Below are 13147 nucleotides of genomic sequence, written 5' to 3'. Positions count from 1 at the left end.
ACAGGCAGGATGGAACAGCTGGAGAAAAGTGTCAGGAGAAATCTGTGATAGAAGAGTGTCAGCTAAGGTGAAGGGAAAGGTTTACAGGACGGTGGTGACCCCAGCCATGATGTATGGTTTAAAGACACTAGCTATAGGCAGAGGACAGGGAGGCGGAGCTGGAGGTGGTAGAGTTAAAGATACTAAGATTTTCTTTAGGAGTGACAAGAATGGCCAGGATCAGGAGTGAGGTCATTAGAGGGACAACACAGACAGGAAGGTTTGGAGAAAAAGCTAGAGAAGCCAGATTGATGGTTTGGACATGTGCAGAGGAGGGACAGTGGATACATTGGTAGAAGAATGTCAGAGATGGAGCTGCCAGGTAGGAGAAAAAGAGGAAGGCCAAAGAGGAGATTTATGGACGCAGTGAGGGAGGACATGCAGATAGTTGGAGTCAGAGTAGAAGATGCAGAGAACAGGGCAATATGGAAATCAATGATTTGCTGTAGAAACCCCTGAAAAAAGGGACAAAGCCGAAAGGAGAAGAAGAAGAAGATATTACTTGGATCCCTCAGTATTGTTAAAATTGTGATTTCTGTAATGCTTTGCTTGAATATCAGGGAAATTATTATTTTAATTATTGTATTAAGAAATCCCAGCTAAGATTTGTCTGAGAGCCAGATGCAGCCATCAAAAGAGCCACATCTGGCTCGCGAGCCATAGGTTCCCGACCCCTGGTCTACATTCACAGCTATTACTTTAAAATGCCCCTAAACATTAACATTAACGAAACAATAAAGTAATAAAATAACACATCCAAGCAATTTCTCCACTGTGGGACAAAGATAAGGTAAAATTTAATTTATTTAATTACCTGGAAATTTCGTGTCTTAGAATGTTCCTTCTCGGAATCAGAGAACAGAAAGTTATTATTTTTGGGCTCAGTAAGTTTTGTACATGCTTATTTGAAAAAGTTCCAGCCCTGTCACCATTTTATTTTAGCTATAAGACTATAATGCTAAGATGTCACATTTGTAAAACAAAAAACTGTCCGTTGTCTTTGTTTTTGAAATTGTATGCTCAACCTGTGTATTGCTGTCTTTTTCCCCTAGACTGGCAAAGAAGTCATGGTTTGGGAACTTCATTGGTTTAGATAAAGAGGAGCAGATCTATGTTGTCATCAGAGACAAACCACTGAGCTCCGTCAAAGCCGACATTGTACACGCATTCTTGTCTGTGAGTATCTGCCATCATGTTTTTCTCATGCTTTTCAGTTTTTCCACACTTCTTTTTGCGATTGGCTCTCTTTTTCTTTTCTTCTTGTGCCTCACCCTTTTGTCTCCTCATACTTCTCCTGCCTTGTAAGTCGGTCGCTGCTCTCTCTGCTTCTTCCCTTTCTCCCTACCACACAGATCCCATCGCTCAGTCACAGCGTTCTCTCACAGAACAGCTTTCGAGCTGAATACAAGTCTTCTGGCGGCCCCTCCGTTTTCCAGAAGCCTGTGAAGTTCCAGGTGGATATTACGTTCTCAGAGAGCGAGAGGGAGCGAAGCCGGAGAGGGTCCGAAAGAGAAACCAGGAGGGAGACAGGAATCTACAGCGTGACGTTCACCCTAATGTCAGGTATGTATCGAGCAACGTGAAATCCTGAACTTAGTATTTCAATTATGAGTTTTCCCGTTTCGCTTCTGTTACGAAGCCTAAACAAACATGCTGACACCGATGACAGTTAACAGCCTTTATTTTTCTTTACAATAATCTGCGCTCCTGCGCTGTGCCCAGCATTCATATACGGTCCGTCCGTCTTGGTCAGTATTTACTCCTCTGTTCACTCTCCTCTCTCCTTGGTCTCGGCTCCTACTAATATAACTCTAGTGTGCATATAATTGTGTGGGAAAGGGTAATACAGTCTAGGGCAGGGGTGGGTAGCCCCCATGGGCTACGAAAGGGGCCCGGGGGGTATTTTTTAAAAAAAAAAAAAAAAAAAAAGTCAACAAAAAATGTAACTGTTACTGTGCTTTATGAATCAGTTACACTTAACTTACACATACAATGATATAGCTGAAAAATGTAACTGTTACTGTGCTTTATGAATCAGTTACACTTAACTTACACATACAATGATATATATATATATCAGACAAGTAACTCTTTGTATTACTTAGTGCCCTTGAAGCAGGTCTCAGTTTCAAAAAAGGTTGGTGACCCCTGGTCTAGGGAGGGTTGATAACAGTGTATGTGTAGGGGTGGGGGGAGGGTAAATATATACATAAATAATATAATAACTATCTCGCCTCTACTTCACGGATATTCCCTTGGAACGCAACGACCGCGATAGGAGAGGGATCACTGTATTAATAAAAGGAAACTATGCACGGCTTCTGTTTATTGACTGAAGTTCCATATTCAACACCATAGTCGCTGACAGTTTCTAAGGTAAGGCATCTAGGACTGAAGTACTCACTCTTTTTCTGGGTATAGAGCCTACTGCTCTGCTCCGTCTACATAGCAAAGTACTGTTGAATGAATGCATTAATGATTGTTTGTATTGACATTGGTTATATGATTGAGGTCCTTGTCCTACTGTAAAGAGGTCCAATCAGATGCCTGTCTGATGTTGCATCATGGATATGTTTTTTTATTTGCTGTTATTGGCATTTACTACATTAGGAATCCTGAAAACAGAAAAAACACATCCCTGAATCAGTTTTAGAGAAAGTGGTGCAAACCTGAGAGTTCTTTATTTTCCTTGAATCATCTCTAGGTCAAAGTCGCAGGTTCAGACGAGTGGTGGAAACAATTCAAGCCCAGCTTCTCAGCTCCCAGGATCAAGCTATAGGTCAAGCCCTATCTGGTAACACTACTTCTTAACACAAATTTAGATCCATCTACTCCTCTATCTATGTGTGTATCTATCTATCTGTCTGTCTGTCTGTCTGTTTACTTTTGATTTGCAAAATGACTTTTCTATTCTCCTCTACTGATCACTTCCAAGATGAGAAGAGCAGCCGACACCACAGAACCCCCACCCGCCAAAACTCAAAGCGCTCCGAGGGTGGGGGCGACAGATTCGAGTGGGCTGACCGGACAGATGGGGCAGGCATCGGTGGCAGTGCGGGAGTTTTGCAGCGCAGAAACTCACCAAAGGAGAAAACCAGACTGCTATCGTTTAATGGAACCCAGTCACAATTGTAGGATAAAAAGTGAGAACACACAGCAAGAAACCTGGACCACAGCAGACATTTTATGCTATCCACGTACTAATCCTATTCTTCCTTGACTAAGCTGATGAAGAATCTTGTTCAGGGCCAAAGTAAAGCCTTTCCCTCTCTTTTGCTCTTCTTTTAAAACACAAATTAGGGAATCACAATCATGTGAATATACAGTTAGGAGCCCATCATAGATGCAGCTTGGTAGAACCATTTAGAAATTTGAAGTTCTAATGTGCATGCTACTGTAGTTATCCAATCGGCCTGCTGAAGGATGCCGACATAGGCTAGTCTACCATATCGTATTGTCTGACATATACAACCTCTGGCAACAAAAACAAAAACAGGCTTGTCATAGCCCATAAGATACTCTCATCCACAAACTACTTGTTGTAGTGAGTTCATCAGTTCAAACAAAAAAAAAAGTTTTGTTATTATGTATATTTTATTTCAAAGACACCTGTGGCACAGGGATCGCAATAAAAACATTTCCTGAAAGGAAATCCTCAGTTTTGAAACGGCGGAAGATGGCAAGGGCATCACAGCATTTTTTTAAATTTTATCTTTACTCAGAGACACAAATGTTTGTGGGCCTGTGATGCTCTGAAGGTCTTTTTGTTTTATCAGAAATACAAACATCATAAGAAAAAAAAAAAACACTGAGTGTAAAGCTGCATGGATCTTATCCCAGGCTTTTCAGCCCAGAAAAAATGAAAAAGTTGGTCAAACCATAGTGCATATTCTCATCCAGGTAGTCTTATTAGCATAATGTTGTAATATATCAACTAAGAAAAAAAATACACACACACACACACACACACGTGTATATATATATACATTGTTCCCTCTCTATATCGCTTTCACTCCCTCAGTACATCGCAGATTTTTTTTTATCCATTCTGCAGAATGGATTCGCTGTATCGCGGTATTTTCTTTTTTTAAATTTCCAATATTTGCATTATTTTCGTGGTAAAGAACATTTTCTAACTTATAGCAAAAATATAGCAAAAAAAATAAACTAAAAGACGCGTTTACCCAGAGGTGATCGAACACAGCATTGTGATCCTCACACGGATTGGCTCATGCATAGTAGCATCTTTCAGCATCTCCCTTTGAGTACGTAATATATATATGTCTTATACTTCATTATACAACTCTGCTGTGCATATAATTGTGTGGGAAAGGGTAATACAGTCTAGGGAGGGTTGGTAACAATGTGGGGGGGAGGGGGGTTCGTAAAGGGTAAATATATACGTAAATAATATAACTATCTCGCCCCGACTTTGCGGATTTTTTCCTCTTTTCGCAGTGGACCATGCAATGCAACTACCACGATAGGAGAGGGATCACTGTGTGTGTGTATATATGTATATGTATATATATATATATATATGTATATGTATATATATATATATATATGTATATGTATATATATATATATATATAAAAGAAACAGTGCAGAGGACATTGTTCTGTATAAAGAAATTAAACGTGGAGTCAGACTTTAGCAAATCCTGTAACTCTGTTTCCCCGCATCAGTATTTACCAACTAGTTAAGTAGTCCGTCAGAGCTGTGTTCACAGCAATCACCTAACATGTATAGCCTAAGAGAATGCTTGTGAATTTTGCAACTCCACATTGATCACCGGTCTTCCATTTAGCACTATATGCAATTGCACAACGTTCTCAGAAAGATGCATAATCACCACTATTGTTTATTTTCATCTGTCAATCTGTCATAAATTAATATATATTTTTGCCTACTGATTTATTTATCAATTTATTTTTTAATGTTGTTTTTTGAGGTTTAAAGCGTAGTTTTGCACTCAGTATCTGCCTACATTCTCTTAATTGTGTCCAGAATGTGTCCCCGGATCATAACAGTAAACCATGATATTATGTCGTTTAGGGACATGTGTTGACATCATTGCGCATGCATCATCTGAGCATTAACTGCTTAATCGACAATAATTAAAAGCAGCCAACTTGTATAAGAAGCCTGGCATATTTTTAATTTACATACCATATATTTCCTAAGCTCATTGCCTAACTGCATGCTTTTCCAAGTCATCTCATTTTTATTATATGGATGACGACTGTTAACTGGAACATGTACATGTCTTGCAAATGGTGGCAGACCGAAAGTGAGCTGGGAATTGAGCAGGTACGGTGAGTTGAACTGCCAAGCAGTGACATTAACTTTACAGACTAATGATCTCTGGGAGCTCATCATGATCATGAAAATGATTTCAGTTGTACAAATAATGATCTGTGTTTAATACACAGCTCTTTATCATTGTTGAGCACATGCTCCTTTTCAAATGTTTGCCTTCCTCTGCCTGTTTGCGTTTCCATTCATCTGTTAAGTCCACATTAGCAGAGACATTTTGTAGGTGTTTGAATGGCTGTCAGCAAACTCTTGTAAATGACTACTTACAGTATTCACTTTAATTTCCTCCCCCAGGGTGTTTTCATTGTTTTTGAAAACCCATCTCTGACTCAGATTGTAATCCGCTGTCCATCCGTTATGGTCAGCGGTGAGGAAAAGTCTCGTATCGTGATTTAAATATAAAAAGCGCCTAAATATAACTAATGTTTGTGGTTGAAGAGCACGTCATTGAATCCGTGGTAAAAATCAAATAAATAAATCGAGGTCCACCTTATTGGTTTGTTAGTTATGTAAGGTCTGTCTCCATGAAAGTGTCATGCAGATAAAACAACTCTTATAATTTCATTCAATTGTTAATTTGATTAGAGGTACTTCAAAAACAACATACAAATAAACATGTACTAGAAGAAACCAATAAAAAAAAACGTTTGTCTTTTTTTTTTAGGCAGGTGCTTTATAAATAGTTGCCTTTTGGGTGCAAAGATTGCTCATGGCTTAGCAATATCTAATGACAACAAAGATAACTGATCAGGCAAGTACAAAAAATGATTAACTGCAGTGAGAGCAGGTGATGGTTGGGGGCTAACTGGATGAAGGAAGGAACCTGGTTCTGCTCTTCCGGAAATTCCACAGTCATAGCAGCGGTTCCTCATAGAACCTTATTTTCACATTATCCGGATTTGTCATCATGGACGTTGTATGCACTGTGTGGTTACAATAGGCCAGTACTTCTCAAATAGTGGGGCCGGCATCTCTAGGTACACATAAGTGTACCACTGCTGTAATGTTTGAATGATAACAAGCCTCCAGTCACTAGGTGGCAGCAACTCATACAGTGGTTTATACATACATTCATACATGCTACAGATTTATGGGTTGTTGCAAAATAAAAAAAATGCTACATGGACAGTTCTGTTGTTGTTATCGGACACATCACGGTTTTTAAACATCAGCCGCAAATATTTTAATCTACTTAGAGCTATTAAAAAATATCAATATAAAAACAAACATGTTGGCTTGTTGCGGGGTAATTAAAACAACATGTTAAACCTGGTTCACTAAAATACAACATTAAGCTAATAACAACAACAAATATTAATCTTGCGCCTCTTCATGAGCGTTGTTTTTTTGTTTTGTTTTTAAGTTTTTATCCCCATCGTTCTCCTTCTCCGTAAAGACAAAGAAACAAACTAACAAAAACAAAACAACAACAAAAAAAAAACAAACAAACCGATAGATTAACAGATCATCGTACCTTCAAAATAAAAGCACGACAGGAAGTTACGCACTAAACAAAGTTACGTTCTGAAATTTTAATTAAAAACTACTTTGTAAAAAAAACCCCATTTGGTTAGTTGCAATTTTCCTTTTTCAGTTCATATATTTGTCATAATATTGACATATATTTTCCTTTTTCAGTTCATATATTTGTTACTTTTCATAGTACCAAAATACAATAATACTACAGTTAATAGTAATGTAACTATAATAATAATAATAAAAACTATAATTATAAGAAGAAGAATTAAACTCTGAAAGTAGTCATGGAGTTTAAATATAGAAGCGAATTTGTCGTAAATACCAATACATGGGCCAGCATACCAATCAACACAAAACGTAAAACTAATTAGACGAATAATGATTTAACATTTTCGAATAATAGAGGGCACACATGAACAGACGCGTGCACGCGCAGAATTGATTGAGGCTCGTAACCGCGCTGATACGGACTCCGTCGGTGCACATCAGTTTTGTCGACGGTTATGTTCAAGCTCCCATCTGCAGGTATGCTCATACGACCGTAGCATGTTACCACTGACTGTTACGCATTTAACAAAAGGCTATGGCATATCAAATTAGCAGCTAACGTGGAGCTAACGACCTACCACACTGAGCTACGTCAGGAAGAACCCCATCAGCTAGCATGGTCAGGTGATCGCAGAGTGAGAAATAGAAAATAGCATGAATTCGTGGCTTAGTGAAAAAGGGGCTCTAAAGTTATGTATTTTGTATTGACAGTGGATATAAAATAAAAAATGCTAATGCTGTGGAAAACTGTTTGTTGACGATGAAACGGGGCGTAGTTTAATATCGGTAAACAAAACAAATGTTCACCAATCTCCCTAAAACTAAAACCCCTTCGCTACCTCTGACTGAACTGTTTCAAAGACAGGGAAAGTCATCTTAGCTGTTTTATTTATTTATTTATTTATTTATTTATTTATTTATTTATTTATTTATTTATTTATTTATTTATTTATTTATTTATTTATTTATTTATTTATTTATTTATTTATTGTAGTCAGCTTTGCTACTGTGCAGCTCTTTAATTGATTTTCCTTGGAAACTCCACTGGGCACAGGCACAGCTTTTCCGGTGCTCTCTGTACACAACATTAGAACCGGATATTAGTCCGACCACCTAAATTAAATAGCATGTTTTACTGAAAAAAAAAAACACATATTTTTTTCTTGCTACATTTTTTCCAGTACTTTTTCCTTTTCAAATGTGGAATGTTTTTAATGGATGTTGCTGTCTCAAAAGTTAATTACTACTACTTTTTTTCTTTCAAAAATATTATAAGGTCATCTGTACTCTCCTAAATCACAAGCCATAAAATGCTACTGGGTCTTCTCATTAGCTGCATTCTGGCAGTGAGAATACAATTTTTTTGCTTTTGAGAAAAGGACAAGGTGTTGCAAACCAGCGCTGACTACCAACAACAATAGATGGTTTTCCGATAATTGTTATTACCCATGATGCATTGTGCCGTCGGCCATGTTGTGTGGCAAAAGACGCGAGCAAGTGGACGTAAACAATCAATAATGACAACAAAAGACAAGAATATTAAATCACCGGAGGGACGAAATTGTTGTATAGAGATTCACTAGACACAATTACAAAGGCAAGATACTTGGACAAGTTGAAAATAATCAAAAGAAAAGACTCGTACGAAGTCAACAAAGCTGAGTGGAAGCGGCCAGACAATGTATATCATGTGGTATACTCGTACCAAATAATACAGCGTGTTAATGTAAAAATCACAGTGGCATGTACGGATGTGTCTTTTGTGAACATCATTAGAATAACAGTTTACATGAAAAATCATGTTATACTATTGATTAGATTATATATTTTTTTCCAAAATCACCAAAAAATATGTATTTTTTACTTTCTTCATTAAAATACTGATAATATTGATATGGACTGTGGTCAGCTGAGGATTTACGTTTACATTGTGTACATTTGTCATGTATGCAAAGTACATTTTGATATATTTTAATTTTATTGACATTGAACGTATGAATTAAATAAAAGTATAATAAAAAGTAATAAAAGTAATTCGCTGAAATAGTGTTCAGAACAGACTTTTTGATGCCCTTTGCTTGGATCTGGGATAAAATTAGCACGATTAATACGTGAAAGCCATAACATCCTTTTTTCTGTCGAAATATTCTCTGTCAGTTTCCCTTGAGTATGTCAGAAAACGTCTTCAAAATCTCCATTCCCAGATTGGTTGGTACAACCCCACACAACACAGCTATTTATCATTATCAGTGTTCTTTTGTGTTTTTATTATCTATCTGTACGCTCTGTTTGCCCTACAAGATGGCGGACTACGGAACTATGGGTAGTAGTGTGACATCATCGGAAAACTATCTATAGCTAAGGTAGTAAAATACCTTTTAGAAGCTCATACCACTTAGGTATCCTTTACAGTATCTCTTTCTGGACCTTAATTCTCTTTCTAGACCTGTAATTTCTGTATTTTGTATTTTTTCTTTTAATAAAATCATTTTTATTTTTTTAAACAATAGGGTTGTGCAACAATGTCACTGACGTTGTTGCACTTTCTAGACCTGTCATTTCTATATTTTGTATTTTTTCTGTTAATAAAATCATTTTTATTTTTTTAAACAATAGGGTTGTGCAACAATGTCACTGACGTGTTTTACAATTTTAGAAAAAATGTATTTATTGTTGAATTATTAACATACATTTCATTTTTTATAGTTAAGTACTGTCATAATCTGAGCTGTTCAAGTTGAGGAGTCTGAACTTTATGTTTATGTTTGTAATATTTCTTTTACAAGGAATACTGCAAAATCACACGTTTACTGTGCATTGTTTCTTTCTGGTCGTATAGAGTGATCATGGCTGAAGCCCGTCAGGCGGTTGCCTTCCAGTTCACACTAACCTCTGAGGGTAATAACATGCAGCTGTCTCACCGGGCCTTTACAGAGATCTATCTCTGTGGTGTACGCTCCTGGAAGAAGCGAGTTATCAGATTAAAGGTATTTCTGCAATTCGTTTAATATCTATTTGGTTTCTTCGTCGTGCTTACCATGTACCACAGAACTTTTAAAAGATGTAATAATTACAATCATGTCATTTGAGTCATACCTTTTTCACATTTTAGTTAACAGTTTCCCTTAATTTCAAATGATTTCCATCATGACGATTAGCCGCTATTAAAAACAGGCGTGTAAAACGTACACATTTACCTGCTGTTCTTTGTCTTTCTGTATAGCAATATTTCTGATGTTGTTTAGGAAAGTTGACCATGTGATTGCTCAAATTAAAATGATCAATTGTTATATTGAATGTGGTAATACTGTTAGTCACTCGACAATAAGCAGTACATTTAAAGTACATTTCTTTATTTTCACACTGACAGAACAGCTTGGTGACTGGGGTTTATCCTGTCAGCCCCTCCTCCTGGCTTTTTGTGGTAATAGCAATTTTGGCTACCATGTACACACGGTCTGACCCCTCCATGGGCCTGATAGCCAAGATACAAGAGCACCTGCCTGTCAGGTAATAAAACTCTTAACTCTGTGTTGATGCAATGAAAGTCAATGTTTCGTGATGCATTGGATGCATCCTGATAACTGCCATCAGTCATAGGGAAATTGACACGTGTGTAATATATATCACTAAAGTGAATAATAAATACAGTAGCAGCTAATCAGTCACACATTGTAGTGTCCCGCGGCACAAAAAGATGACGTTGCCATGTGCTTTTTGACTCAACATTTAGTCAGGCAAGAGTACACAGGCTAATGTAGGCTGTAGCCAAATACAAAACAACTTGTAATATTCACCACAGATCACTCCTGCCCACCGACTGAACCACTGTTATAGGAACCACATGACTGATAGGCTTTCTAGCCACTAAAGTCAACCTCTTCACAGGCAAAAAAAAAAGTGGGAAATGATAGTACTTTTACGTTGTATTTATGTTCCCATTTTTTATGCATTTACACTTGTACTCTTATTTTTCACAAAAATATTTTTATTGGCTACTGCACAAATCTCAGTTTTATAGAGACCTATTTACACTAAAAATGTTTAATTTTATATGAGGTCATATTTTGTTGCGCCATATCTGCTTATTTTATGTTAAGTGTGGTTTTGGTTATGTTTTGGGTACAATAGAGTTTGGTTTGTTTTGTTAGGGCAAAAGGGGAGATACGTGCAAAAAACCCAAAACAAAACGTCGGTTTAGAGGTAGTCACCGCAGTTTGAGCCCTGTCATGTTAAAGCCTGAGTTGATACATTGTATTTATGTTCCCATTTTTTATGCATTTACACTTGTACTCTTATTTTTCACAAAAATATTTTTATTGGGTACTGCACTACCTCTGCTGCGGACAAGCACAAAGTAGCATGATGAACAGCCGAAAGATGGTTCCATGGCACAAAAGTGGGAATAAATAACAAAAAATTAAAAAAAAAATCAAGTCAAGTTGTTATTTTAAACGCTGGTATTGGTATCAACCCAGAACGTCACAGTTGGTGCATCCCTAGTAATGATAAAATAAAAGTGCCTCGGTTGTACCCTACAGTGTCCTGAAGGTGTTTTATATATATATGATGTTTTTAATGTAGAGATGAAAAAGAGTTTCCAAGCTATTATTACTGATGTGTAATGTTGTATTTGACATCTGTACTTTACCCTTACTCTTTCTTCACCTAAATATGTTACTCCAATCTCCATAACACTTCTCCTTTTACATTTCCAGCCAATCGATGAGCAGGCAGTGCCAGGTGGTGATGTCAGCAGTGCTTTTCAGCACCATGTTGTGGCTACTGCTCATTTTCACCATGCGCCTGTGCCTCAAGCAACTCCTGTCCTACCATCACTGGATTTTTGAGCAACATGGCAAAATGTCAAACACCACTAGAGTCTGGGTGGTCAGTTTGTATTTTATTTTAATTGTCTGATACGGCTGTGTAAAGAGTGAAACAATTATTTACTGTTCCTTGATAAGTTATATAAGGTTGTCAGATAATATCGGCTAACCAATATTAGAATAATTGTGTAATATCGGTAAGAATCGTTATTGGCGTTTCCCCTGATAATAAAAACCCGAATATTTGGGCTTTGCCTAGATGATGTGACCTAAAATTGAATCCAAGTCAGAAAGTAAGTGTTTGGACAATATCGGCATATCGGATAGCAAAAAGGTAATATCGGACATTTGTACAAAAAAAAAAAAAAAAAAAAAATTACACAAAATAGCTTTTGATATGTGCATTAAATAATATTTTCATGTCTCCGTCAGGCATTGGTGAGGATCTTTTCAGGCAGGAAACCTTTGCTTTACAGCTATCAGGGTTCATTGCCAAACCAGCCTGTGCCTGTGCTTAAGGATACTGTGAAGAGGGTGAGACCTTCCTTCAAATAACCTCTTTTTTTAGCCATGTGCAGTAAATAAAAATGTGTTATCATAAACTATCCAAACAATTAAAATATGATTAAATCTGTTAAATTGGGCTTTCTCATGTGTTTACTGTGGAGTGCTAAACTCAAACAATATGTTGTCATTTAGTACATGGAATCAGTGCGCCCACTCATGGATGATGACAGGTATGAACATGTGACAAAGCTGGCCAAAGAGTTCGAGAACAGCCTTGGTAAACGCCTGCAGTGGTACCTCAACCTTAAAGCTCTCTGGACGTCTAATTATGTAAGAGGTTGACCTTAAAGTAAATGTCCAATGTTTTTTTGTTTTTTTTTTATGTCATGTATTCTCATAGCCAGTGTCTTTTCCTTCCTGTCTTAGGTCAGTGACTGGTGGGAGGAATATGTCTACCTACGTGGACGAAACCCCCTTGTGGTCAACAGTAACTATTATAGCATGGTATGTTATACTGCTCTTCCCCTACTTATTTCATCTTTAGGTTTAAACTGAAGTTGATAGATAGATAGATACAGTGCCTGGCCCAAAAAAAAAAAAAAGTCACACACTCGATTACGGAACGCATTCGCTGTGGCATTGTTTCGATAAGCTTCTGCAATGTCACAAGATTTATTTCCATCCAGTGTTGCATTCATTTTTCACCAAGATCTTGCATTGATGATGGTAGAGTCTGACCGCTGCGCAAAGCCTTCTCCAGCACATCCCAAAGATTCTCAATGGGGTTAAGGTCTGGACTCTGTGGTGGCCAATCCATGTGTGAAAATGATGTCTCATACTCCCTGAACCACTCTTTCAAAATTTGAGCCCGATGAATCCTGGCATTGTCATCTTGGAATATGCCCGTGCCATCAGGGAAGAAAAAA

The 13147-nt window shown here is 37.4% G+C and overlaps 2 protein-coding genes across 8 annotated transcripts in view; both read left to right on the top strand.

The window, feature by feature from the left end:
* Window positions 1-3879, top strand: part of brsk1a (BR serine/threonine kinase 1a) — a 22795-nt gene extending 18916 nt beyond the window's left edge. For 2 of the 6 annotated variants that reach the window (XM_008314656.3, XM_008314657.3), the window contains exons 16-19: window positions 1092-1215; window positions 1392-1602; window positions 2744-2833; window positions 2975-3879. In XM_008314656.3, the coding sequence (XP_008312878.1) occupies window positions 1092-1215; window positions 1392-1602; window positions 2744-2833; window positions 2975-3174 (625 nt within the window). In that variant the 3' untranslated portion in view covers window positions 3175-3879. Of the gene's footprint in view, window positions 1-1091; window positions 1216-1345; window positions 1603-2743; window positions 2834-2962 lie in introns of those variants that run through there. The other 4 variants (XM_017034762.2, XM_017034763.2, XM_025057766.1 and 1 more) reach the window with 3 other exon arrangements.
* A 3375-nt stretch (window positions 3880-7254) lies between these two features.
* LOC103382008 (carnitine O-palmitoyltransferase 1, liver isoform-like) overlaps window positions 7255-13147 on the top strand; it is a 31962-nt gene continuing 26069 nt past the window's right edge. For both annotated transcript variants that reach the window (XM_008314655.3, XM_017034496.2), the window contains exons 1-7: window positions 7255-7362; window positions 9725-9872; window positions 10256-10395; window positions 11604-11775; window positions 12147-12248; window positions 12414-12551; window positions 12648-12725. In XM_008314655.3, coding sequence (XP_008312877.1) covers window positions 9732-9872; window positions 10256-10395; window positions 11604-11775; window positions 12147-12248; window positions 12414-12551; window positions 12648-12725 — 771 coding nt within the window. In that variant the 5' untranslated portion in view covers window positions 7255-7362; window positions 9725-9731. The remainder of the gene's footprint in view (window positions 7363-9724; window positions 9873-10255; window positions 10396-11603; window positions 11776-12146; window positions 12249-12413; window positions 12552-12647; window positions 12726-13147) is intronic.

Source organism: Cynoglossus semilaevis, chromosome 8 (genome assembly GCF_000523025.1).
Source record: "Cynoglossus semilaevis isolate Cse_v1.0 chromosome 8, Cse_v1.0, whole genome shotgun sequence".
Taxonomy (NCBI): Eukaryota; Metazoa; Chordata; class Actinopteri; order Pleuronectiformes; family Cynoglossidae; genus Cynoglossus; species Cynoglossus semilaevis.
The sequence above is the reverse complement of the archived record's forward strand: the minus strand, read 5'-3'. Positions and strand labels throughout refer to the sequence as shown.